This window comes from Panthera leo, chromosome C2 (genome assembly GCF_018350215.1).
Source record: "Panthera leo isolate Ple1 chromosome C2, P.leo_Ple1_pat1.1, whole genome shotgun sequence".
Taxonomy (NCBI): Eukaryota; Metazoa; Chordata; class Mammalia; order Carnivora; family Felidae; genus Panthera; species Panthera leo.
The window spans coordinates 83,143,866-83,171,061 of record NC_056687.1 but is presented as its reverse complement, the minus strand read 5'-3'; the positions used below and the strand labels follow the sequence as shown (position 1 = coordinate 83,171,061).

Here is a 27,196-nt window from a genome sequence, read left to right as displayed (position 1 = left end):
ATCTCAGTTTGTGGTTTGAACCCCACATCAGGCTCTGCAATGTCAGCATGAGGCCTGCTTGGGATCTCTCTCCTTCTCTCTCTGCCCCTCCCCCACTCATACTCTCACTCTCAAAATAAATAAACTTAAAAAATAAAAGAATTTTATATTCATGGGCAGAAATATAAGAAAATGATCCATTATAATATGCAAAGAAAACAGAAACAAACCCTAAAATAGATGCGTAAGGAAAAGGTTATAGGAACCCAGAGGGATGTGAAGAGAAAGGTTTTGTGGGGGAGATAATAGTTGACCAGTTTTAAAAAATATAGCTTATTTATTTACTTTAGGTGCATTCTATGCCCAATGTGGGGCTTGAACTCATGACCCCAACATCCAGAGTTTCATGCTCTACCGACTGAGCCAGCGAGGTGCTCCAAAACATGGCTTTTTTAAATAAGAGAGATTCCAAGCTAATAGCCAAGACTTAAAGGTGTGAAAAATATTTTTAGGAATACTGAATAGAAAAGGAGGGTTAGAGCCAGATAATGGACACCCTCAATGCCAAGCTAAGGAATATAGGCCACTTTATAGGCAATTGTTCCTTGAAGATTTTTGATGGGTAAAGCATTTGACCAACTTGCATTTTTGGTCAGCATTTGGGCAGTAGAAGGACAATGAGGCAGGGAGACTGGTTATGAGCTGTAGCTACAATATGAAAAAAGAAGGCAGGTGGGCCTTAATTAGGGCAGAGAGAGAGAGAAGGGGGTGGTGGTGGTGATATGTAGGACCTGGAATGACAGAATTTATTTGGGAAGAGACAGGAGAGCAGAAATAATTCAAGGCTTCTAGCCTGGAAGACTAAGGAGGCCCTGGGACTGCTAATTAAGACAGGGAGCATTGTTAGACTTTCGAGAGGCTATTTGAGGCACCTGGAGGACGCCAGTGGCGATGCTTGGCGCTAAGACAGGCCAAGCCCGCAGCTGAAGGTATGTCACTGTGCCTGTAAGAGTGAAAGATCCACTCAGGAGAGAAAAGGCAGGAAACGTCTCCATTTAAGGGGCAAAGCAGGGAGAGGGAGGTGAGAAAAGACCAAGAGAGATAAGAGAACAGCACCAAAAGGAGGGACACTGGAGGAAGGGTCGCATACAGCAGGGGGCTTCAACAGGGTGACCGTGTAGGGGCTCTTCTTGCTGACTCTGTCACCTTCTTGGAAGGTAAACTCAGGGAATCAAAAAACGTGGCTGTTTACCTTAGTGCTATCCAACGGAACATTCTGCAATGATGGGAATGTTCCATACCTGCACCGTCCAGGCCACATACGCCTACCAAGCACTTGCTACGTGACAAGGAGCTGAATTTTTTTAATTTTAAAGTTTATTTATTTTGAGAGAGAGAGAGAGAGGGAGAGAGAACCCCAAGCAGGTCCTGCACTGTCAGCACACAGCCCGATGCAGGGCTCGATCTCACAGGTCATGTGGGATCATGACCTGAGCCGAAGTTGGATGCTTAACTGACTGAGCCACCCAGGAGCCCCAAGGAGCTGAATTTTTACACAAATGGCTAGGCTTAAGATATGATTTCCGCTGGTGGTCAGCAGAGCCACTACAAATAGTTTAAAAGCTTTCTTGGCTGCATTCAACACAATATATCGAGAAACTTTAGAATGAGTACCTTTTGAATGGTACTTAATTCTCAATGAGTTAACCTGAATGACCTGGCTGAAAGGGCAATTGCATATTGTTTGAATTGCTGAGAATTCTCAGCTAACTGTTCATTTGAAATCTACTTCACCACAATTTCCCACCTCCCCACAGCCATTCACCCTGCCCTTCTGCACCTCTTATTAGTCCCACAGGAACTTTGTCTGGTGACCATGCCCAAGAACACAGGCTATAGGAACTAAAGCCCACCACAGAGGATTCCAGGCATGCCAGGCCCCGCCCCCCTTGTCAACCAGCCCACTCCGTTACGGGTCTTTCTGGCACGTGACTCCCTCGTTGGATATTCAGATCCAAGGCTCTTGTACACCAAAGCCACTACAAAGACATCTTGCTCCCTTCCCAGAAAACTATTTTCTACACCAAGAGTTTTACAAAATCCAAAATAATTTTATTCACTTTTTCAGATTTTTGCTTCCACAAGGTGTTCAGCAAACATGCTAAGGCGACAGAATGTCTAGTTGGTCACGACATGCAACTCTGACCATTCAGTTGATGACAGCAGCGACCACGCCCACCTGAGCTACTGGTCCCACAGCACAAAGGGGGTTTGCGGGAACACACGGAACCACACAGCAATCAGCAACCTGAGGTAGGTCTCTTTACAGTACAAAAAACTTCTACACCAGTGTGAGACACTGATTAGCAAGAGCTGCTTAAAGTCGCAGACTTTGGAGAGAGACAGAGACTGTGTGACAACTGCAGGGAGAGAGAACAGACCCACAAACTCCTGAACCCTGTCACTGAACCGTGGAGGCGTGGGACCAGGCAAATGAAAAAGTACCACCGAAGAAAGCAGCAGCTGGCTCCCGGGTTTGGAGCCAGCGGGTGTAGGAGCTGGAGAGCTCTGTGCAGTGGCCAGCGTTAGGAACCTGAGGCAGTGGGACACTCGGAATAGACTTGATTCTGGTTAAGAAACAACAGCAAAAAGAGGAAGGCAGGAAAAAAAACGCCCCCTGTCCGAGGAATGCTCTTCTGTGATTCTCATTCCCGACGGAGGGAGTGAAAAGGGGTCTGGGGCTTTACCCCACTGCTCTCCCAACAGAAACAGTGAATGACAACAGGACAGAAAGCAGGAGCCCTGAGAATTCACGGCGCTCTGCATGGCCTCCAGCCGCCCCCTCTACCCCACCTGGGAGTGGCTGGGCGGAGGCGCAGAGGGGGCCGCTGGAGGGCCCGCTATTGCCACACATCTTCCTTTTGGACATCCAGAGAACCCGGCACCGTGAAACCACCAGCTGAAGAACAGTATGCTACCCTTCCTATAATCTAATAGCAAAATCAGATCTCTAGTACAGCAAACTGTACAAAAATGATAGAAAGGAATTTGCACTGTTATTAGCACAGTGCTTATTTTAATATAAAATAAACAGCTTACATTTTCACTGTAAATATAGGCTATGTACAGAATTATATATAGATATAGCTACACGTATAAAGCTTCATTATAGGCCTCTGATACATTTATAATAACGGTTCCCTGAACCTTTTAGAGTGCAATTAAGAACAAAAACTAAATTTTGTTTACATGAATATGGAATAAATACGATAATCAAAATATGACTCTCCCTAAAATTGAAACACATAAGCCAATCCTGAACTGCTGTGCGAAAGATAAAATTGGGAAAGGCAAGGTTTCGGCAGGAGGACGTGATGAGGGGCCCGCCCTAGGCAGGGAATGGCAATGCTCCAAGGAAAAGAGACGTGGCAGCAGCAGGGAGGAGTTAGCCCTTGACAGCGACCTTGTTCTCCACAGCAGCAAACATGGCATAGAACCGGGAGCTGTCATTGGACAGAAGGACTGATGGGGTGTCGAACTCCACCACCTGCAAAGGAAAGAGACACATCACTTGGGGTCATTCAGAGGACCACTGCCAGGAAGGGGGCAAACCCCAAGTCCCCCTGGGGAAGAATCGCAGTGACACTTTGATCAGTCCTGCCACGCCCAAATGGGTTCTGCATTTGGTTTTTTGTTTTTACTAACTAGGGTATAAGGAAAGGTTAGGGACAAAGACATCCAGACTTCCTTCACATAAATCTCAGTGGGGGAATAAATTACAGCTCAAGTCAACAGCATAGCAGGCAAATCTCATCTTGTTATACAAACTGATCCCAACCCGATGATGGAAAAAGAACAGCCCAAAATACTGGGTCGGTGGAATAAAAAAGGAAGTAAGGGATCCATCCAGTCGATTATCCATTCTTATGACAGACTTCAGTGTAGCCACTGAAAATCATATTGTAGCAAAAAACTGAATGATATGCTGGCAGAGCCTGCCTTCCACCATAGAGGCAGAAAATGTCACATATTCACTTTCCCAGCTTTTCTTGCTACAGGGCCAAGACATGGGGCATAGCCTTGACCAAGGAGCAGTCTCTGTGGTGCTTCTAGGAAAGGCTGTCCTGCCCACTAGATACAGACATAAGGACAAAGCCTTCCACAGGATTGCCTGTGTGAGGATATGACATTGGGAGCTAGAGCAGACATCCTGCACCATGAAGGGGAGAGCAGGTAGGAGCTGGCTGGAAGCTGACGTTGCTGAGCTGCTGAATAACCAACCATCAGGCCTCCTGCCATGGGATAATGAACTCCCGCCATCCAAGCCTCTTTCATTCTGGTATTGTGTGTCTACAGCAAAGCACATCCTATCTGCTGGAGTCTGTGTGCATACAGGCATGAAAAATGCTGGCAGGGTGCAAATTAATGTATTAATGATGCTTATCCCTGGGGGCGTAAATGACTTATTTTTGCTTTTATGCTTTTTTTTTTCCATGTTTTCCTAAAATTACAAGGAATTTTAATGAACACAAAAATTAAGGGATGGGAAGGACAGAGTTCCTCATTAAGAGCCAATCAATCCCCATTCCAAAACATTGAGCCACTCATAGAAACAAAGTGGTGTGCATGTGTGTCTTTAAGAAAGAATTTCCCAGAAGGTGTTCTTGGTCCCATCTACTTTTATTTCATTATATTCTATTTAATACCTATGTACAGAGTAGTAGCTCTGTATATCCAATGTGTAACAGAATCTCACTAAACATTTAGGATAATGCAAACAAAGATGGTAACAAAAGACCATTAATGTTAACATAATTTCAATATGAGGAGAAAAATCATTAACCCTATGTCCTCTCAAACCAAGCTGTGAAGCCCAGACTAAATCTGCAGTGTTAGATGTTTTTCTCAGTACTTCTCTACAAATAGAGGGATAGTGCAGTCCAGTAGTGGAAAGCATGGTTTTGGAGTCACTGGCCTACCTTGCCTCCAACTCTCCCTTCCTGCGGACTGGAGACAGGTTAAATTCCCTGAGCCTGTCTCTTCTTCTGGAAGGTAGGGTTAAAATATCTGTAGCTTTCTCAGAGGTTGTGATGATTAGTTATATATTGAGAGGCAGTATATAAAAGCACTTACTGCGGTGCCTGACATATAATAAACATCCAATGAAAGTGGCTATTATGGTAGAAAGTGGTATTATGGTAACTTGTCTCATATAACACAAGACAAGTTATATATCGTAACTGGCTTGTTCCTGCTACCATCAATTTGCTGCCATCCCAGGGGCACACAAAGGAGGTACCCGGCCAACACAAATCTGCTTAACATCTTAAGTGACATACTTAACGTCTATCATGTGCAAAGAACATAGTACAGAGCCCTGCCAGGGACCCAAAGATGAATGAAGTATGACCCATGACTCTAGAGAGCTTACAGTCTAATAGGGGAGAAAGAGCATTAGCCAGTTACCATCAGAGGAGGCAGAAGAGGTACACATACAGTTTAAGGTGGCAGAGGCAATCAGGGCATTTAAGCCATGTCTTTCTTGAGAGACAGGCAGACTGTATGCAGACAGATGTAGGGATGTGGGCGAGGGGACAAGAGGAAAAGGTGCTGGAGGTAGATGGAACCAAGTGAGGGAAGAACAGAGGAGAGAACCAGCTTAGGGTATGCAAGACTGGTTAGAGCCACCAGCACCTGCAAGGAGAGAGGGGGAAATGAAGGCGGCTAGGCTGGGCCAGATTGTGGGAAAGTTTGGAACAGCCAGATGAGAAGTTTGGCAACACCACATGATTGCAGAGAGCAAACAGAAGGTGGCTGGTCTCAATATGTCTCGGGCAATTCCTGCCTACGTGAGTGAGTTAGTATGAACACATGCTTTCTGACCTAAGTCAAAGTGTCACTTTTACAAGCAACAAAAAAGCAGGTAGTAAAGTATAATGAGAACCCAGGAAGAGTGCTCCTACTCAATCTCTTGATTGGGGGGGCTGTATCCCTCCATGCAGCCGCCAGGTTAGAGCTGCTAAGGATGTTTATCTGAAAGCTAAGAATCGCCCTGAGATGGCAATCAGCCCAGTCCTGCCAGGGGCCAGTTTTCCTCCCAGACAAGGCCACATGCCAAGCCACGGTCCTTCAGGGGCTCAGTACCTGTCCCTGGGCCAGCACCATAATCCTATCGGAGCCTAGGACTGTATGTAGGCGATGGGCAATCGTCAGCATGGTGCAGTCAGCAAATGCTTCTCGGATAGTCTCTTGGATTAGTAAGTCTGTCTCCGTGTCCATGGCGGCTGTGGCTTCATCTAGAATCAAAATCTGCCAGAGAAGAGAGGAGAAAGAGAGATCCAACCAATTTCTTCCTAAGCATTCTACTTAATCTAGGTTTCACTAAAATGTATTTTATTATTTAAACCGTAATCTGTTTTTCCTAAGTAAGTACACACATATGCAAAAGAACCATTTTGCTTAGAACGGAGACAACTTCAAACCCATGTGTTCGCCTTCATTTCCACAAATAAAAGGAAATGCGTGTAATACTGATCTAACAAAATGCTTGCTCCTGCTTGCTCTGTGACTTGGAAAAACATCTTTCTGGATCTTCCTCTTCTGGTTTACAAAACAAGGCGACTGGATTTGATGGCCTGGATATCTCCAAGTCTATGGTTTCCAACAGTACTACAGCTACTCACTGGTCAGAAACAAAAGTCACCTTTGGAAATTAAAGGCTCAGGGAAGTCTGAAGGCTCAAAAACACTTGTATACCCAGATCGTGTCAAGGTTAATTTAGAAGCCTCTCTGGGGACGCTCCTAAAATGCTCCACTGGGCTTCGTGCCAGGAATGCCTTTGGTTCTCTTATGACAGAGAAAGGCTGTTCTTCCTCCCCACCGCTCACCAAACCACCTACCTTACAGTGACGGAGCAAGGCTCTCGCGATGCACAGGAGCTGCCGTTCCCCCACTGAGAAGTTATCCCCGTTCTCCATCACTTCAGATTCAAGTTTCAGAGGTAGCTGAGCAATCTAAGGAGAAAGGAAGGTCGGGACTTGAAGAGTCCAAAAGTAAATTTTGAAAAAAAAAAACCAACGAATAAACAAAAACTATACTAAATTTTGTCAAAACTCCAGTAGCAAAAATAAATTATTCTGAAATAGATGAAACAATTTTTAGCCACAAATCTGGCTCATCTGGAAAGAAGGTACAGGTGTTACGATCACATGTACGAGGACCCTCATTTTTTTCTAATGTTTATTTATTTTTAAGAGAGAGAGAGACACAGAGTGCTAGTGGGGGAGGGGCAGAGAGAGAGGGAGATGCAGAATCCAAAGCAGGCTCCAGGCCCTGAGCTGTCAGCACAGAGCCCGACATGGGGCTCGAACTCACAAGCCGTGAGATCATGACCTGAGCTGAAGTTGGACGCTTAAGTGACTGAGCCACCCAGGTACCCCAAGGACTCTCATTTTCTAGGACATTCCATATTTCAGATAGATTATTCTGTTAGCCTCATACCATTAAAAGGTCCTAGAAATTCCAGTATTTTCATGTCCCCAAATCCTGTCCGGTGGCGGCCCTAATTTTGGTTCTGAAAATATGGTCATGCAAAGAGATCACTCTTTCTGAATTTCAAAGCTATAGGTCCATGGCTGTTAAATTTGCCTTTAAAATAAGCTATTAAGCCTACTCTTCAAATGAAATTATTTGAGGAAGGTCAATATATAAGTGATAAAGGCACAGCTGATCTAGTTGAGTCAGGGCAGGGGATCCAGAGCTTTACTCAACTCAGGGGCATGAGAGACCAACTCCAGGTCAAGGGGATCACCTGTGGCCTTGGGAGGGTACATACTGAGTTACCCCAAGAAGTCTATGACTCCATATGCATGCTGCATGCTTTTTGTGGACTTGATACGTATTCAGATGCTTCAAAAACATGTTATACTGTCATGATGAATACAATAGAAATTAACTTAAAAGCATTACAGAATCTGAGTGGTTGTCATTAATATCTTTTTTAATCAATAGGGAGCAAAAGGGCAATATGACCATGGTCCAGAGATATCAACTTTTATGCCCTTTCTGAAATGCCTGGGAAGCCTTATCTAAAGTGCTCCTTCATAGGATTTCACAGACATCCTGGAAATAGAGCAACAGGCAAGGCTGGACACACGTGTCACTGCATTCCCCCCCTGCCCCCAGATTTCCAGCAAAGTGCTCCCTCTGTGCTTTACTTACACATTCTTTCATGTGTGTCCTTTCTAGGGCATCCCAAATCTGGTCTTCAGTGTACTGGTTGAAGGGATCCAAATTTGATCTGGAGAGAAACACAGTAGGAATTTCACAATGATCCAACATGTAAGTGACCATCCTGCAAAGGTTATCTGTCATAGGATCATACATGGGAACAGGCCAGACCTCTCTGTCTTCTTCTTCTTAAGTTTATTTATTTTTGAGAGAGAGAGAGAGAGAGAGCGCGCGCGTGCACATAAGCTCAAGTTGGGGAAGGGCAGAGGGAGGGAGAGAGAAGCCCAAGCAGGCTCCACAGTGCCAGCATGGAGCCAGATGCAGGACTCAATCTCACGGCCCCAGGATCCTGACCTGAGCCGAAATGAAAAGTCGGCGCTTAACCAACTGAGCCACCCAGGCACCGCCTCTCTGTCTTCTTTATAAAACTTTATTTAACTTTTATTGTTTTTATTATGTAAATAATACAAGTTAGTTACAGAAAAATTAAGAAATACAGATATGTGAAACACAAAACCAAAGCCAATTGACATTTTAATCACTTCTAATCTGACCCCCCAGAAACAAACACCGTTAGCATTTCGACATATACATGTTGAAATACATCTCTCTGTATGTTCAAACTTAGAAAAACATCCTGATGCACCAGGGTGAGAGCCTGTCACTGAACAGGGACTCGAGGTCAGCTGGCTGACCAGGAGGAGGAGCTGATCCAGTAGAGGAGAAAGAAGAGCGTGAACAGCAACTCAAGAGGAAGGAATTTACTGGAACAGAAAAGCAGGTTGGGGACTATTCTTGCTTACTGTACCAATAGTATCTGCCTTAAGAACATCAAGGATGATACCAAAAAATTGGCCTAGACATTTCTGGAATCTTAAAAGACAGGGGAATCAGCTCTTTGTCCTAGAGGATGAGGGTAAAGTGGTGGGGTGGAACAGATAATTGATAGAAATTGGGATGTTACATGAATTTTGCAGTGCCTTGTCTCCATCTAAACATGACATTTATAGTTCTAGTAACCTGAAAGGTATTAGGTATAATTTGCTTTGTCCATAAAATTATACTTGGCATACAGGAAATAGGAAAGTCTTTGGGAAAACTTTAGCTCTGTGTCACATCCGTCTCCATGCCTGGGGTTAGCAATTCCAGGCACATAAACGCAAGCAGGACATTATCCCAGAACTCCACCTGACAGGAGGAAGCACAGGCTGGCACCGATCTCGCTCATCCCTTTGGGACACTTGTGGACTCTGCTGGGAGACTCTAACTGGCTCTGCTCTCTTATGCCCTTTGAACATGTGCACCTCTCCCCACCCTTTTGCTTGAGAGACACTGGTAAAAGAAAGGGTTCTGGGACCAGACTTGCTGATTCCTGTACAGCTTCTATTACAACTGTGTGACCCTGACCAAGTTAGCCTAACTTCTCTATATTTCAGTTCCCTCACTTTTTTATCCCCATCTTAAATAAAAAAGCACTTGTCTCTCTGTTCATTTGTCTGTCTCCCCCAGTAGATCAGCATCCTTGTCTGGATCTTATTCACTGTTGAAACCCATGTATATTGTCTACTATTTGTTGTAAGAATAAAGGAACACACATTCTTATTTGACTTCCTGGTAAGAGGCATTAGTGTGTCACAATTTAAGCATTTTTTGTAATCACAGAGGCGAAGAACAGTATGATGCAGGGAGGGTGTGAGTACACAGAATCCAGGCAGATTGGGCTCAAATCCCCACTCTGCTTCTTACCATCTGCATGACCTTGGGCAAATTACTCCTCAGTCTCGGACCTGCTCTATAAAATGGGGATATAGTGACATGACTCAGTAAGTTACTGTAAACATTAGAGATAATATACCTACAGTGCCTGGAACAAGGCAGACATTCAATCACTGGCAGCTGTTAAATAGACAAGGTACATGTGGACACATTAGCTGTCTCATTCCAATGCTTGGTGGCTTTCTGATTCATATATTCAATGCATTTTCCAAGTGGACACAATAATCCAGGATCCTGAATACCAGGCTCAAAAGAGTTCTGATAAAGTCCTATCTGTGAAAAGTCTGGATGGGGAAGACTAATCTTCTATAAGCATACCATCTAATATCTATTATCTCTGTGGGCATATCTCTTAAAGTAGAAGGTAGTCCAGGGGACTTAGGTGGCTCAGTTGGTCGAGGGTCCAATTCTTGATTCAGCTGAGGTCAAGATCTCACTGTTCGTGAATTTGAGCACTGTGCCAGCAGAGCCTCCTTGGGATTCTCTCTCCCTCTCTCTGTCCCTCCCCTGCATATGCATGCACGCATGAATGCATGCTCTCTCTGCTCTTCAAAATAAATAAAACATTAGGGAAAAAAACAGTACAGTGATGCCTATTGTTATGGGTTGAAGTGTGTCCTCTCCAAAAAGACATGAAGTCCTATCCCTCAGTATCTAAGAACGTAACCCTATTTGGAAATAGGGTCATTGCAGGTATAATTAGTTAAAATGAGGTCATTCTGGAGTGGCAAAGTAGAGTGGGCCCTTAATCCAACATGACTGGTGTCCTTATGAGAGAGGGTCACGAGAAGGCCAGGTGACAATGGAGGCAGAGATTGGAACGATGTATCTATAAGCCAAGGAGCACCAAAGATCGCTGGCAAACCACTAGTGGGTAGAAGAGACAAGGGAAGGATCAGAGGAAGCATGATCCTGCTGATACCCTGATTTCAGACTGCTAGCCCCTAGAACTGTGAGACAATAAATTCCTGTTGTTTTGAGCCACCCAATTTGTGGCGCTTTGTTGTGACATCCCTAGGAAGCAAATACACCTAGGAAGTTCACCACAACCCTCTTATCAGACACAGAGTATGCACACAAGGGATACAGTTACCTGCTCACTGAGGAGCCTGCCCCAACGGATTGTCTGTGGGTGAAGACTCAGTGGACACATGGGTAGGCTCCACATTCAACCCTCTGAGGCTCATCACACCAGCTGACGGAGCCGCTGAAGGCTGAGCAATGGGCTCCAGATATATAAGGAATATTTACATACACCAGTAGGTGGTGTACATACACATTAAGACAGACCAGACTGATCTCAACAGGGAGCTCAGTCAGGAATAGAAAAAAATACACTGTCATTAGAGAAGCCAGATGGCCCCGAGTCTAAGCCACAAACAGAAGCGAAAGCAAAGTTGCGCATGCACAACATCAAAAGTTGTAGCTGGCTGGCTGGCTGGCTGGCTGGATGGAGAAAAAAAGCACCTGAGAATGAAGACACCTATTTGTAATAGTCAGAACTCCTGGAGTCCTGGGGTACCTGAGTGGTTCTGGTGGTTAAGTGTCTGACTTTGGCTCAGGTCGTAATCTTCAGTTCATGGGTTCGAGTCCCGCATCAGGCTCTGTGCTGACAGCTTAGAGTCTGCTTCCAATCTGTGTCTCCCTCTCTCTCTGCCCCTCTCCCATTAGCACCATCTCTCTCTCAAAAATAAATAAACATTAAAAAAAAAAAAAAAAAAAAAAAAAAAAAAAAAAAAAAAAGAACTCCTGGAGTCCTAATGCTGCCAGAAGTGCATTTTCATCTTTGGTCTTTCATATTTTATTTTTAGCAGTATTCTAAGCTTGCCTGGTGGCCATGGCTAAATGAGGCTGAGAGTACCTCTGAGAGTGTGAGAGGATACAGGAGTCCCCTCCGCCCCCATACATGGGAAGACACTGCTACGCCACACCGTCCTGCCATGGTGGGGGTGGGGGTGAGGGGCTCCTGAGCAGCCTGGGGCCTCAGAGCAGGGGACTTGGGACCTGCAGACCTTCTTCTGCTATCAGGAAGCTAAAGGAGAGCTCTAGATAGTTATTCAGAAATATGGACTGGTTGTTAAGAGTAAAATTAGATAGAAAAAAGGTTAGAAGTGGAAAAAGAGATATGGGGAATGTAGAGTAAATGAAAAAGACTCAAGAGAATAGCAGAGAGTGCATATTTTTCTTTTTTCAAGATAAGCGAAGCCTGTACAAATCTGGAATCAGATGAGATTTTGAAGATGCTAGAAAAGAAAGGTAACTAAAAGTAAGGCCCCTGAGGAAGCAGGTCTAACTCTGGTTTTTGGAAAGACAGGATACCTCCCAAGGTCGTGATAATTAGCAGGTGTTGTGATAGCTTGAGGAGGCAAAACAGTGAGTGTGGCACATAAGAGCCCTGACAACCCAGGCTCAGATTCCTACCTTTGGGCAAATTACTTAACTTCTCTGGGTTTCATTTTTTTCATCTATAAAATTGGCATAATAATAGTACCTACCTCATGGGGTTTTGAGTATTTGATGAATTAATACAATTAAAATGCTTTGGACAACATCTGTCACATACTGTTCTGTTGTTCTTTAGAGCAACAGTATCTGGCACAGAATGACCCCCCCCCCCTTTTTTTAAAGATAATTTTTTAAGAGCCAATTTAGCTTCACAGCAGAACTGAGAGGAAGGTAAAGATTTCCCATATATCCCCTCTCTCTGGAATGACTTCAGCAAATGTTAGATAACATCTAGTGTTCTTGATACAATTATTCTAGACTTCACATTACTTTCTGATGTTTACACTAAGGAGCTTTTGGGAAATCCCAAGTTCCACAGGGACTAAGACTATCAAAATAAAAAAAATTTAAAAAAGGAAAGGGACACCCTTTCTTAAAATTTATTTTATTATTATTATTTTTTAATTTTAGAGAGAGAGAGAGAGAGAATATCTTAAGCAGGCTCCATGCTCAGTGCAGAGCCTGATGCAGGGTTCGATCCCATGACCCTCAGATCATGACGTGAGCTGAAATCAAGAGTCAGCCGCTCAACCAACTAAGCCAGGCAGGCGCCCCAGGCTTTCTAATAGTCTAAGGAAAGCAAAAGAACACCAAAAACTGAATATTCCTTGGGATAAAACCTGGTCTTATGTAAGACCTGAGAAGATAAAAGGAAGAATATCATAGGTCTGTGATTTAATTTCACCTCAGCATCTACTATTGACTTAAAAAGCCAAAATTACAGCTGGCAGAAAATGAAACTTACAGGATTCCCTAAATTTGTACAGTGGATTGCCCAAATAGCACTCTGAGCACAATAACTAAAAACTCAGGGCAGTAGCACACCAGCCATAAGCTTGTCCATCAAGCAGCAACATGTCTCTGGAGTTGGTAACAAACGGCCTCAACTCCCAGAAAAGCTGCACTTCCGTGAGGGTTTACAAATACCAGCTGCCATGCCAGCAGGTCAGTTCTTAACCATTAATTCTAGCATATGTGCTGCCAAAGCTAGCACTGAACCATCAACTCTAGAAGCCCCTGATTCACAGCCCCAAATGAAGTGCTGTAAAATTTAGAGATAAAACGTGAGGCATATCAGTGGCAGTGTCCTTAACAGAGTCAAGTTTAACACACTTTGTTTCTTAATGTTTTTCCAAGTGATGATAAAAAAAAAAATGGTTCTTTTGTCCGGAGCCAAAAATTGTAAGGCCAATTATATTCTCAAAGGCATTCCTTGTGGCATCTAAAAATGGAGAGATTTATGGGAGGGAAGAGCAGATTTGGCAACAACTCTCAATTTCTTAATTTTAGACCCTAGTCTTCAATAAATTCTAATTCTCTTCTGACATTTGTTTGACTTCGTTATCTCAGTTCCTAAAGGGAACGACTGATCCATTCTACACTGCCCAAATTCATTGGTGGTTAGAGAAAATGCCAAAATAAACACACCCGAGAGTGTTGACCCTACATGTGTATAGGAGAGAATTCATTTTATCTACCAAACCTCTTTGAATCAGTGAGTTCAGGTGCCATTTCTGAAGAAAGGGAGGGGACCTCATTTTTTTTTAATGGTTATTTATTTATTTTGAGTCAGAGAGTGAGAGCGAGAGAGCGAAAGAGAGAGTGAGAGAGAGAGAGAACCCCAAGCAGGCTCTGTGCTGTCAGCACCAAGCCGGACACAGGGCTCAATCCCACGAACCGTGAGATCATGACCTCAGCCCAAATCAAGAATATGACGCTTAATTGACTGAGACACCCAGGCGTCCAAGGAGGGGACCTGATTTTAAAGATAAGTCTGTGGTTATTTGAAATTAAGTTGGTACCAATTTTTTTTATTTTGAAGACCACTAAAAATGAAAGAAATGGCAATACTACTTTCAGAGTGATTAAAAAAAAAAAAAAAAGAAAGAAGTCCAATCTAGGTCAACTATATAGTTAAAGATATTTTTAGTTCAAAGGAGAGGCAACTTGAATAGAAATGGACATGGATTATGGAAAGCCATTGTTTCCAGGAGGCAAAAGCTTAAAGCTAAGGGCAAGGGTGGGATAATTTATAAGGAAAGATATTGGGCTTAAATATTATTTCCTTCTTAGTTACTATTTTAACAGGTTGAGAAGAGGAATTTTATCTTAGGCATCCTGGCAGATTTCAGAGAGGCATCATTCCAGAGGCAGAAAAAACACGAGGAATAATAAGGTCAGAAAACCATCACGAGAACTGCAACTTGGAGCATAGCTAGGGGAGATGACAACGTGGAGTGGGAGGAAGATAAAGGATGATGGTAGTGAGGCTGATGAGCTGCTACTATTCATCGGATGCTCACGGTTTGCCAGGCTCAGTGTTTATATAATTTATATGGACCTATCCAACCTTCACAATGAAGATCATCCCCACATTTAATTAATTTAATAATATTAATTTAATATATCCCCACATTTGGGACACCTGGGTGGCTCAGTCAGTTAAGCATTGACTCTTGATTTCCGCTCAGGTCATGGTATTACGGTTGGTGAGACTGAGCCCACACTGGGCTCCGTGCTGAGCATGAAGCCTGCTGGGGATTCTTTCTCTCCCTCTCTCTCTGCCCCTCCCCACCACGTGTGTGGGCTCTCACTTTCTCTCAAAAAATACATAAATGAACAACAAAAAAAGTTTTTTAATCCCCATTTTACAGATGAGGGAACAAGCTTAGTTAGGTATGTTCAGGTAACTTAGTCACAGGGCAGAGATCTGAGCCCAGGTCTCGCTGACTTCTTTTTTTTTTTTTTTTTTAACTTTTGTTTTGTTTTGTTTTGTTTTGTTTTTTTGAGACAGGGAGAGAGAGAGCATGAACAGGGGAGGGTCAGAGAGAGGGAGACACAGAATCTGAAACAGGCTCCAGGCTCCAAGCTGTCAACACAGAGCCCGATGCGGGGCTCGAACTCACGGACCGCAAGATCATGACCTGAGCCAAAGTCGGCCGCTTAACCGACTGAGCCACCCAGGCGCCCCTCTCGCTGACTTCTTTACCACCATGCTGCAGGGCCCATGGGCCCTGTTTCGTTAATGAGGTGGCTTGTGCGGGGGAGCTGCCCCTCACTTCTGCAGTAAGAAGCACAGGGTGGTGGGAAAAGCACTAGACTAGAGGTCACTAGATCTCAGTCTCACATGGAGGCTCTAACATGCCCATCTGGCCTCGAAATGCAGCACGAAGCACATGGGCGCTCAGGTCCTTACCTGACAGTGCCACTGAACAGCACTGGCTCTTGAGGAATAATGGAGAGCTTGCTTCGCAGGTCGGCAAGGCCAATGTCACTGATTCTCACTCCATCAATCTTGATGCAGCCTCCGGATAACTCCACCAGACGAAAGAGGGCCATCCCTAGAGAGGACTTCCCTAAGGAGTCAAAAGACATGCAGAAAAGTAGCTCAATTAGCAAATTCCGTGAAGACAAAACTGGTTTATTCTTGGGGCAAAATCATCTAATTTTCTAGTTCTATTCGAACACTATTTCATCTGATTAGTTAAGATAATGTAGAAAATGATAGCCAGAGGGGCACCTGGGTGGCTCAGTCAGTTAAGTGTTTGACTTCAGCTCAGGTCATGATCTCATGGTTGGTGAGTTTGAGCCCCACATTGGGCTCTGTGCTGACAGCTCAGAGTCTGAAGCCTGCTTCAGGTTCTGTCTCCCTCTCTCTCTGTGCCTCACCTGCTTGTACTCTGTCTCTCTCTCTCTCTCTCTCAAAAATAAATAAACATTAAAAAAGAAAAAAAAAAAGAAAATGATTGCCAGAAATAGCAAAAAAATGCACTTTCCAGAGCTACCAAGCATATATATTTAAATCACACAGCTTCAGCCTGAGAAGGAGTTTGAGGGACTGTCAGAATTTCACAAGAGTAAATTGGAAAAAGGCCTGCTTTTCACCTTTGGGGTGGGCACACAGGCTGAAATGCATCTCAGGCAAAGTGAGAAGAACAGAGAGCTTATAGTAAGGAACTAGTGGGGCAAACCAGAGGACACGGTGTCTTCTCTCTTTTCTGTCCCTGTATCACAGCCCAGAGAGAAACAAGATAAGGCCTTTCTACCACTGCCGCAGCAGCTGGGAACGGAAGAAGTTCTGGGGTAAACACATAGGGAAGGAGGCTTCAGCTTAAGTAAGTAAGTGGCTGTAGATAACTACTGCGATAAGGAACTGTGATAGAAAAGGAGGTCTGAGGGAGAAACTGATGAGGTCAGAATAGCTTTTCTTAATTGAATCTTCATTTTAAAAGTCATATAAGTAATTCAAGGAGATAATGTTAATCTCCTATAATCTCACTACTGTTATTTTTGATACATTTCCTTTCAGTCTTTTTCTCTGAATTGAGATCACACCAGAGATACAATAATATAATCGCCTTTTCCCACTTATTATATAACAAGCACTCAACCATGTTAAAAAATTTTTCAAAATAAAGTTTTATTGGCTGCAATATATTCCACCATGTGGATGTGCTCTGGCTTACTTGACCAGTCCTCTAACATTGGAAACATATTTTAATTTTTTTTTTAACATTTATTTATTTTTGAGACAGAGAGAGACAGAGCATGAACGGGGGAGGGTCAGAGAGAGGGAGACACAGAATCTGAAACAGGCTCCAGGCTCTGAGCTGTCAGCACAGAGCCCGACGCGGGGCTCGAACTCACGGAGCGCGAGATCATGACCTGAGGTGAAGTCGGCCACTTAACCGACTGAGCCACCCAGGCTCCCCTGGAAACATATTTAATACTATAATAATGTTATGGCATGTTCAAACTGTGCTGCCACCTCAGATGATTTCCTTGGAAGACATTCTCAGAATTACTATGTCAAAGGATATAAACATTTAAAAAGCTATAGTGCCCCCACCCTCCAAAAACTTAAGACATAGTCAGGTCTGCCTTTCTGCAACTCAGACCCGTGGTTTAAATTTAGAATCACAGGTTTTTAGCTTTTCAACGACTTTTCCTTAGCCAGATGCCTGGTTCTTGACCCCCCCCTTACTCTTCTTCTGCCTCCATGTTTTGAAAGTCCTCTAGTGAGAACTTCATGACTTTGTCTATTTAGCAGTCACTGAGGGCACAAATATCCTTGCCTTCTCCCCTGTGTCTACAGCCACATCTCCACTGTCTGGATTTGTTCCCTGGGCAGACCCCTGTCAAATAACTAACGGGGACCCTGAGAAATGTCCACCTTCCTGAAGCAGTGATCCTTACATGCATCTACTAGAAACAAGCTGGGAAACTGGGTCCACGCAGCAGGATTCTTAAGGAGGCCTTCTCCTCTTATAGGTAAATGCCTTTGTTCAGAATTGGTGGGGGGGGGGGGGGGGGGGGGTCTGGTTATTGGTCCCGTACCCACATACAAGGAAGGCAGGGAGACTCTCTCTTAGTGTCAAGGCAGTGCTTTAAGATCTAAACCAAGGGAGGAATTTTCCTCAAATAAATAGATCAAGTTGTTCCACCTTAACAAAAGATGCTACCTGGACTGGAAGATCCTACAGTTCTCTGAATCCAGACTACCTTTGCACTGATGGAATGTACTAGTAAAAGAGGCCATGAGGTCCTCACAGTGATGTCCTTGACTATAGCCATGGCAGAGTCCCGGTCTAACAGTCTTTGTAGAAGCTTGTTAGAATTAGAGTCTAGATTTTGCAAGTCAGGCCATTTATAATTATTTTATTTTTTCTTATTTTTCTTCTGTCACTACTTATGGCTCAATGAAGTCTCAGTGAATACTTCAGTCTGTCTTACCTGTGTCAAAGGGAATCACAGGGGGGGACATCAGTTAGAGCTTTCAGGGGAGCTGAGTACCCCTGGAAGCCAATGTAGCAGAGGGAATTTGAGGGAGGAAAGCATAGGCAGAGCTTTCGGGACAGCCACCCTCCTTGGCTGAACATCCTCCTGCCAGTGTAAAAAAACCTACAAACTGCATTGTTCTGACATGAAATAATTCCTTCAAGCAGGAAGCAGGAAATGGCGCTTTTTTTTTCTCTTCTTAGCAGGTTCTTTAAAGTAAATTGGCCAGAAAAGACACAAGGCTTTTTTTTTTTTTCTTTAATGGAAAGAAACAGACCTGGAAGAGTTCTGATGCCAGGGAAGCATGGAGCCCCAAAAGCTAATGAGAACTGAACCAGAGAGACTGCTTAAACCAGGTACACCAGTTAGTAAAACAAAACAAGACTCAATGTTTGAAATGTTATTCAGGAAGGAAAGGGAAAGAAATGAATTACTCAGTTCTTAACCCTAGAAATCTAAAGGGCACATAAGTAATATGATACTAAGGGCAAAGAAGAACGCCTAAAATGAGGGCCAATTCTCAATTTCTTTGCAATCAATATCAGGTTAAGAAAACAATTTCTGTCTTCAAAGGGACACAGGTTCCTTATTTAGAGCTGTGTTGGCTTCTGGTAAATATGAGGCAACACTGGCAATATGTCACAGAAAACTTAACTTTTTTGTGTATTTTGACCTCATAGAAATAAGGATGTTCACTGCAGTACTATTCATAATAGTGAAAAATTGACAACCACCTCAATTCCCCACAACTGGGGATTGGTTAAATATAAATTACAGTATATCCATAACATAGAATTTTCTATCATGCTGCATAGAATTCATGTCATAGGCTATTCATTGACGTAGAGAAATAACTGGTAGACTTAAAAGCAGCTCATGAGATGGTGTGTGTAAAATGACCCCATTTGTGTAAACATATTTTTTTGATAGAAAAAGCCTGACAAGATACCCACCAAAATATTAATAGTAATTATCTCTGGGTAGTGGAGTTATGGGTGTTTTTCTCCCTTTTGCACTTTGCTATATGCTCCAAGTGTTCTGCATTGAGAAAGTACACTTTTATGATTAGAAAAAGCACTAAATATTACAAAAGCAGAGTTAAGAACACATTTAGAAAATTGGCTTCAGAGACACCCCTCTCCTCATTACTCATCTAATACAGAACTGGTTTGAAGGGATGAGAGTGATAGTCAATAAAACAGCAAATCATGGGCCCCAAGCTTAACTCAGATAGGTTCAAATGTTTCTCCAGAGGCCTTTGCATTCTTACCTGATCCGGTCCGCCCCACAATGCCAATCTTCTCCTTAGGTTTGATGGTGAAGGACACTTTCTTCAGAACCAGAGGGAGATTTTCTTGGTACCTCATCTCTGCATTCTCAAAGGTCACCTCTCCTTCCTGGGGCCAATCAGGGGAGGGAGCCTTATTCTTAATTCTGGCAGGTGCTTCCAAAGAGAGAGTCTGGGGAGACAGAAGGGGCTGGATCAGACTGACCAGATTCTGTGGGGGCTGAAAGGCCTTCAAAGAGAAGTAAAATCAGGACAACCATAGCAGCCACAGAGAGGCAGCTGCTACCCTGTCCCCGCCCTATGAAACGGAGCAAGGGCTTATTACCACTAAACCAGACAGCGCACAATGGCTACTAGCTTTTCACTTAGCAGTTTACAGTGGCTACTAAGCAGCATCTTGGGGAGGACAGCAGCTTTCAAACAGTTTTCTGTCTTACGGAATTTCTCCACAAAACCACCTTGGAGGTTAATGGTGGGGCATGAGACCTTTCACTGGCTCTTCACACACAGCCATTTTGATCGGAATTCTTTGAAAATATTCTACTTGAAACAAGATCCCACCATTTGAAAGCCAATGGCCTAAACCCAAAGGAAGGAAACTACCATTTACTAAATACTTGATCAGATCCTGGCATTCTGACATATCGGTCACCCCAGGAGACATGGGCTGTAATCCCAGTTTGCCACCAATAGCTGTGTGACCTGGATATATCACTTCTTCACTCTAGGTCTTAGTTTCTCATCTATAAATCATGGGACTGGATTAGAGAATGGTGGAAATCCATTCAGCTTTAAAATGCTGTGTTCAATGTAACTGCTTGGGTGATTTTTGTTACCAACAGCCCCACCTTGTAATGTTTGAAAATTCTCTGGCAACTAGTTATGGAGCTTTATAGCCTCATAGGGAAGTGAAGGCCACGGGCTGTGGTGCTCTGGGCAGCAGTAGGGGTGGGGGGTGCGGGTGGAGACTGAAGTCTCAAATTCCAAGCTGGAAGGACTCCATGCCGGCACAGGCATCCAGGTTGGGGACTGGCAGTGGAGTCAGTCCTCAGAAACGTGACTGGTTTGTGCAGGGTCCACTCTGGTATGGCTGACCATCACCCTGACCTCTCCAGCAAGAGACTCTCACCAACGGCAATATTAAATCAAACACTACACACCTGTATATACACCCACATATTATCCACAGACATGAGCACTGGGCAACGAGGCTAACAGATAAACATAAGGAACAGCTATTAGCAGATATATTAGATGGTTATCTGCCATTCTGAGAATAACAGTTTGTAAGCTTAAGAAGTATCCTACAATTAATGAGGCTCATTGTCAAAACAATTCAGTGACGCATGCGTGCTGGAAAATGCAGTTTACGTAATATACTAGTTCTCAATGGAAAGGGTAGTTTTTTAACACTATGCTTGTAGGTCAATTATTGGGAAGTTGGGATATATTCTTCCCATGTAAACAATGATAAAGTCTCTGAGCAGTTCACAAAATAGGTAACTCCTGAGAACTGAGTTAAATTTGCGAATCCTAACTACTCATGACTCTGCTTCTCTCTATAGAAAACTGCTTTCAGAGTTCCAGCTAGGACACCAGCAAGAGGCTGTCTCCTGGCAGCACTGCAGGGAAGGTGGGAAGAACTAGATCATCTCAGTATCCACTAAATTAACTGGTTTCTAAACTATGAGTGCAGTTTAGAATTAACTAGGGGGCTTCTAAAACTTCAGAAGCTGGGGTCTCACCCCAGACCTACTGCATCGGAATCTCCAGCGATGAGGCCCACATCTGTCTCTGCCTAAAGCTCAGTGGAGGACACCGATGGCCTTCCCTGGTTAAGAGCAAGTGAACTAGGCTAAGATTTAAAACAATACGTGGTTTCAAACAGGGTAAAGAAAATGTTACAGTAGTCAGCTTAACCGAACTAACAAAATTCTGAACATTTTAGAAGTTAGCTGATGAACCTACATTCTCAGACACAATTCACAAAAGTATTTAGAAACTCTTAAGCTATTCTCTTCTCCATTCTACACATGCTGAAGAGTCGTCCCTGTGGAATAAGGCAGAGAAAACAAGCATCCTCCCTGCACATCCAGCTGAGGCAGTAAAAGGGCAAAAGGACCCCATGAAGGGTCACATCACAGTAAAAGGACTTCTCAGCCTGACCTTGATGTAGTGGTTGATTCTCTCCACTGAGGTGAAGCGGGCTTCTGTCTCGGATGCCAGTCTGACGGTAAACTGGAACAGCCCCGTTAGCTGATAATGGAAAGCAAAAGCCAAGGGAGAATTCATTATGAATACATGTCAGGCCAACAATAGAAAACCTGCTCCATCTAGGGGATTAGAGCTCAATATACGAACTAACCGGGCACCTGCAGCAGCTAGTTTTAGGGACTGAGTCATTCATTATCTTCCAATCAACTGCAATTCTCAGTGAATGTAGGTGGCATTGTGGTATTGCATGCACTAACTTTCCTGTATCCAAAGGATTTCCATCCATCTTTACATTTCCAGTACACATATCTGCAGCTGAGTAACTTCTGGGCTTCATACTTGCACCTGCAACTGCTCTGGCAGTCCTTTCCTCCTGAGAGGAACGAGTGAGAATGCAGAGCCCCTGTGTACCTCAGACTGAGGACCCTCAAACACAGCACATATAACACATATTCTTCCCTACCCAATAATCAAGTAAGTCTGCCTAACACGGACAGACATCTTTGGGAATCTGTGAAGATACGTATCTCCTCTTGGTTTTCTTTTGCTACTTACTTATTTTGATCTTTCCCATAGGGAAAAATGTCAAACATATACAGGAGTAGAAAGGGAAGTATAATGAACTCCCATGTACTTAAAAAACTGTCAACTTAAAGGCAATATTGTATCATTTATACCACGCAACCCATCTGTATTATTTGAAAGCAAATTCCAGACATCCTATCATTTTATCCATAAATACTTTAGCTTACATCTCTCTAACATATAAAGACTCTTTTAAAAACACAATACCATTGTCCAACACCATGATGACACCTTAACAGCTTCAAATACTTAGTGCCCAAGTTCCCAATTGTTCTTTGAGCTTTTTAAAGACCTTAAGACTACCCCTAGGGGCCAGGTCTCCACGTGTAACAGTACTGGGAAAATCAGGGGCCTGAAAATAAAATGCATATAAGAAGCATACTGAGGACACAATATTTTTTAGAAGACCAGGAAAAGGCCAGAGATGGGAGGGTGGTGAACATAGAAACCTACAATTAAGAAACTATTTTCAAAATCATGTTTATTTATGAAGAAACAGCACCTATTTCTTAAACACATGCAACAGACTTAAATCTCTTTGTTCCTATATAGCACTTGGATCTCTCTCCCATTCTCCCTGCCCAACCAAGCCTAGGTTGTTACTAACAAAGAGATGGACAGAAGCTCTAAGAGTCAAAGGCTTAGGGAGAGCCCCCTACCATGCCTCTCCTAGGGCAACACAGGACTCAAGTGAGGAGAGGTAATGCTCCGCCCCAGAGACTGACCTGGACAGCATAAGAGATGGCAAGACCCGAGTAGGCAGGGGGAATCTGCCCATGCATGAGAACAATCATCAGCCCAGTGGTGGTGATCAAGGCAATGCTGATCAGGTCCAGCCGCACAGCCAGCCACCGCATTGCACACGTGAACAAGAAGAAAGGACCTTGGTTGTTATCCAGTAGCTCCTGGTACCTGTGAGGGAGACAGAACACCTAATAGGCCAACAAAGCACTACACAGTCCTGGGGAGGGGTGATGTCAGAGTTCTGGTGGATTATGGATGGAGGGCTAACTTTTAAGTACTTCCTGTGTGTCACCAGGAAAATGCTATGGAAACCTAAAGACTGCAGAGTATTCCAGGCTCCATACACAGGACAACTTGTGATTTTCCAGTTTTACTCCTTCAAAGAAACATACTAAATTTGTTAGGGAAAAATATCTACGTTAACGGCACAAGGAATGCACGGGGAAAAGAGACCAAATAAAGAGGCTGGTTAAGCTTTAGCAAAATGTCTTAGCTCAGGGGTCATTTCCTCAAAGAAAGAGAGGTTACACAGGCAAACTGCAGAAATGCCCTAGGGCCTGGAAAAATAAACTCGCAGAGTGAATATGGTAAAATGGAAAATGTCTGCTGGGGCACTGATGTTGGGCAAAACGGTGCTTGTTTCCCAAGGCCGCAGAGCACAGAACCAGGAGATAAACCACAGCAAAAAAAAGACCTGGACAACCTTTGCCACTGAAGGAGCGAGACACTACTGAACCTGGGGTCCTAGAGAGCAGATCAGACACCATCCAAAGGCTTGGGTGTCACATACAACTACAACTTCAGAGCAGGGAGTCTTGCCAGGCAAATGTGCTTTGTTTAAAAAAAAAAAAAAAAAAAAAAATCTCTTTTCTTCTTTATATATTTGGAGAAAATCTAGAAAATGTAGTAAAGAAGAAAACGCAGTATTCTCACCACTCTGTTAAAACCAGGGTTAATATTCTGCCATATCTTCTCTCAGTACTTTTTCTAATACACTTAAATTTATGTGTGCGTGTATATACACACACACAGTGTATTTTACTGTTTTTCTCTTAAAGTTAGGATTATTTTTCTGAGTCGTTTAACCTAGACTTTCCATTCTAGATTTTCTTTTAATTAATTACCTAATTTTTGGAGTAGACAAGATATGCACAGAAGATTTAGAAGGCATAAAAAAGTTGTTTTTTTTTTAATATTTATTTATTTTTGAGAGAGAAAGAGAGAGAGAGAGAGCACAAGCAGGGGAGGAAGGGACAGAGACAGAAAATCTGAAGTAGGGTCCAGGCTCTGAGCTGTCAGCACAGAGCCCGACGCAGGGCCTAAATTCTTGAACTGTGAGATCATGACCTGAGCCAAAGTGGGACACTTCATCAACTAATTCACCCAGGAGCCCTGGCATAAAAAGTTTTACCATGAAAAGTCAGTCTTTCTCCTGCCCATCCTCCAGCTACTCAGTTCCCCTTTCCAGTGGCAGCTAGTAGTTCCTTGTGCACCCTTTCAAGGATATTCTAAATGTCATCTATATAAACATATACTTAAAAGGGAGCATACCATGCACACACATCTGTATCTTGCTCTTTCACTAATGTATTTTATTCATTTATTTTTTTAATGTTTATTTTTGAGACAGAGAGACAGACAGAATGTGAGTGGGGGAGGGCAGAGAGACAGAGGGAAACACAGAATCTGAAGCAGGCTCCAGACTCTGAGCTTTCAGCCCAGAGCCCGATGCGGGGCTCGAACTCACAAACATGAGATCATGACCCGAGCCTAAGTTGGATGCTTAACCAACTGAGCCACCCAGGCGCTCCTCACTAATGTATTTTAGAGATTATTCCATATCAGTACCTATAGTACTGTCTCATTCTTCTTAAGGGCCACAGAGTATTCTATTTGGGTATACCATAGCTTGCTTAATCAGTTCTGTATTGAAGGACATTTAAGTTAGTTCCAATCTCTTGTTAATACAAAGCTCCAAAATGACTATCTATGTAGATAAATTTCTGATATAAACAATCTTCAGCAGCTAAAATAAAAATGTCAGTCTAATGTCAATGTTCATCTTCTACTGTTTCAAAAAAAGAAAAGAAAAAAGGAAAACTCCTTCATATATAGCCATTTAGAGTCCAAAGCCAATAGACTCCAAAACCTGTATTTTGCCTTCTCATTTGCTTAGAAAGGAGTTCCAGCAAGTGAGTGAATAAATTTTAATCAGAGACCATTAGATCACTAATACTTTTTTTGTAATGAGCTTTACAATCCCCAACTCTGGCCCTGAAAGGCTTCTTGGACTTATTAAATGCCGGTGTGTTGACCCCCCCCCCCCCCCCCCCCCTTTGAGCCCTCTGGCCGCCATCAGCACTGACCTGTGCAGAAATTCCTGCCCTTTGTTGTAGGCATGGATGGTGGCAAGGCCCTGTATGCTGGATGTGATGTGGGAGAGGAAAGGTGACTGTGTGATATTGTCCAGACGCTTCAGCTCTCGAATCAGCACCCTGGAGAGAGAATGAGTTCCATGTCAGAGTGGTAGACCAGCAACTCTGGCTTCATGCTGGAAGATGTAAACACTTCTTGTTTACCTGGAGACAATGTGCAGAACTGAAAAGAGGATGAAGAGGGGCCCCACCGCCACCAGGAACCATGGGAAAACTCCAGCGATCATTCCAACACAGAAGAACACCAGGATGACATTTTGGATGAACATCTCAGCCTGGAAGGGCAGGCGGACATCAACTGCAGAAATCATAAAGGAACAGGGAAAATGAGACCAAAAATTTTTAAAAAACACAAAAAGATTCCACAAATTTTCTGTCTGAAATTTGTGTGTTGTCTTTTAAATCAAAGAAAAATCTAGAAACCTGGTTGCTCTAATTTTTCTTGTCCCAGGAAATTCTAAGTGATCTTTCTTTCCCCAGTCCCTCTTTTGGGTTTACCATGCCACCCAATCACTTTAAACATTTTTTCCCTTTACAAAATAAATATGCTTGTTGCAAAATATTTAGAAAATAAATATTCAAGAAGGAAAATAAAAATGATCTTTATTCTTACCAGTACCAATAAACTGCTGCTAACATTTAAGAAATTTTTCATTATGAAAAAATTTAAACGTACACAAAAATCAAAGGAGTATAGAACCTTCAACAGTTAACAACATTTTATTCATCTCCTTTTAGTTATATCCTCTCCCAACTTTTTCTTTTTTTTTTGTTTTGTTTTGTTTTTTTGTTTTTGGCTGGAGTATTTCATAAAAATCCCAGACATGTTGATATCACTGATTTTTTTCTTTCCATCTTTTCTCCGTGTGTGTGTATGTGTGTGTGTGTATGTGTGTGTGTAGAAGAAATGGGATCGTGTCATGCATCAGTTCTGTATAGTAGTGATGGTTCTGATCCCTTGTTACTTCTGGTCATAGCTTTACATTGGCTTATCAACATCTGAAACATGTCCTTGGAGGCAACGCAGGGTGACAGTTAAAAGCATTAGCTCTAGGTGAAAAGATCTGGGCTCAATTCCCAGTTTTGTTATCTAATAGCTGTGTAATCTTGGGCAAGTTGTTTAACTTTTCTAGACATCAGCTTTCCCATATAGTCAGTGGATGAAGCAATACCCACCCCCCTAGGGCTACTCTGAAGATGAGGATAATCCATCTAAAACATTCAGTACACTGCTGGTTACATGGTAAGCCATCAATAAATATCAGGTGCCACTACTATTATTCTGGGCTATGAGAAGTATTTAAGCTCTGGTGCTGGCACAGCCCATGTGACATCCAGAAAACCTGCCAGAGGTTGTAGGGGTCCAGGAACCAACACTGCCCTCAAAGTAAACATGTTTTGGAATCTCAGATGCTCCCATCCAAAGCATTTATGCCAACTGAATCCTCAGAACTTATTTTCAGGTTTAATGAGATCAAATGAGAAGTTAGATGGCAGGTAAGAAATCAGATGGGTCCTTAGCCTAAGTACAAGTTGCAATCTGGAGAAAATGCCAAAACTAACATGTTCCTGGTGTGGACACCAGCACACCTGGTGAGAGCCCCTGTGCTCTCAGAATCTAAGGCTGGATAGATGTGCACACCTGGTGAGCATCTAGAAGGCT

At 43.2% G+C, this 27,196-nt stretch overlaps 1 protein-coding gene across 4 annotated transcripts in view; it reads right to left on the bottom strand.

Annotated features, from left to right (window-relative positions):
• Nucleotides 1–2,069: 2,069 nt before the first annotated feature.
• The window catches only part of ABCC5 (ATP binding cassette subfamily C member 5), an 80,088-nt gene continuing 54,961 nt past the window's right edge, over nt 2,070–27,196 (bottom strand). For all 4 annotated transcript variants that reach the window (XM_042954630.1, XM_042954632.1, XM_042954631.1 and 1 more), the window contains 10 exons: nt 25,678–25,831; nt 25,465–25,593; nt 23,080–23,266; nt 21,722–21,811; nt 19,538–19,727; nt 15,686–15,845; nt 8,200–8,278; nt 6,879–6,992; nt 6,124–6,288; nt 2,070–3,526 (listed from right to left, as the gene is read on the bottom strand). In XM_042954630.1, coding sequence (XP_042810564.1) covers nt 3,425–3,526; nt 6,124–6,288; nt 6,879–6,992; nt 8,200–8,278; nt 15,686–15,845; nt 19,538–19,727; nt 21,722–21,811; nt 23,080–23,266; nt 25,465–25,593; nt 25,678–25,831 — 1,370 coding nt within the window. In that variant the 3' untranslated portion in view covers nt 2,070–3,424. The remainder of the gene's footprint in view (nt 3,527–6,123; nt 6,289–6,878; nt 6,993–8,199; nt 8,279–15,685; nt 15,846–19,537; nt 19,728–21,721; nt 21,812–23,079; nt 23,267–25,464; nt 25,594–25,677; nt 25,832–27,196) is intronic.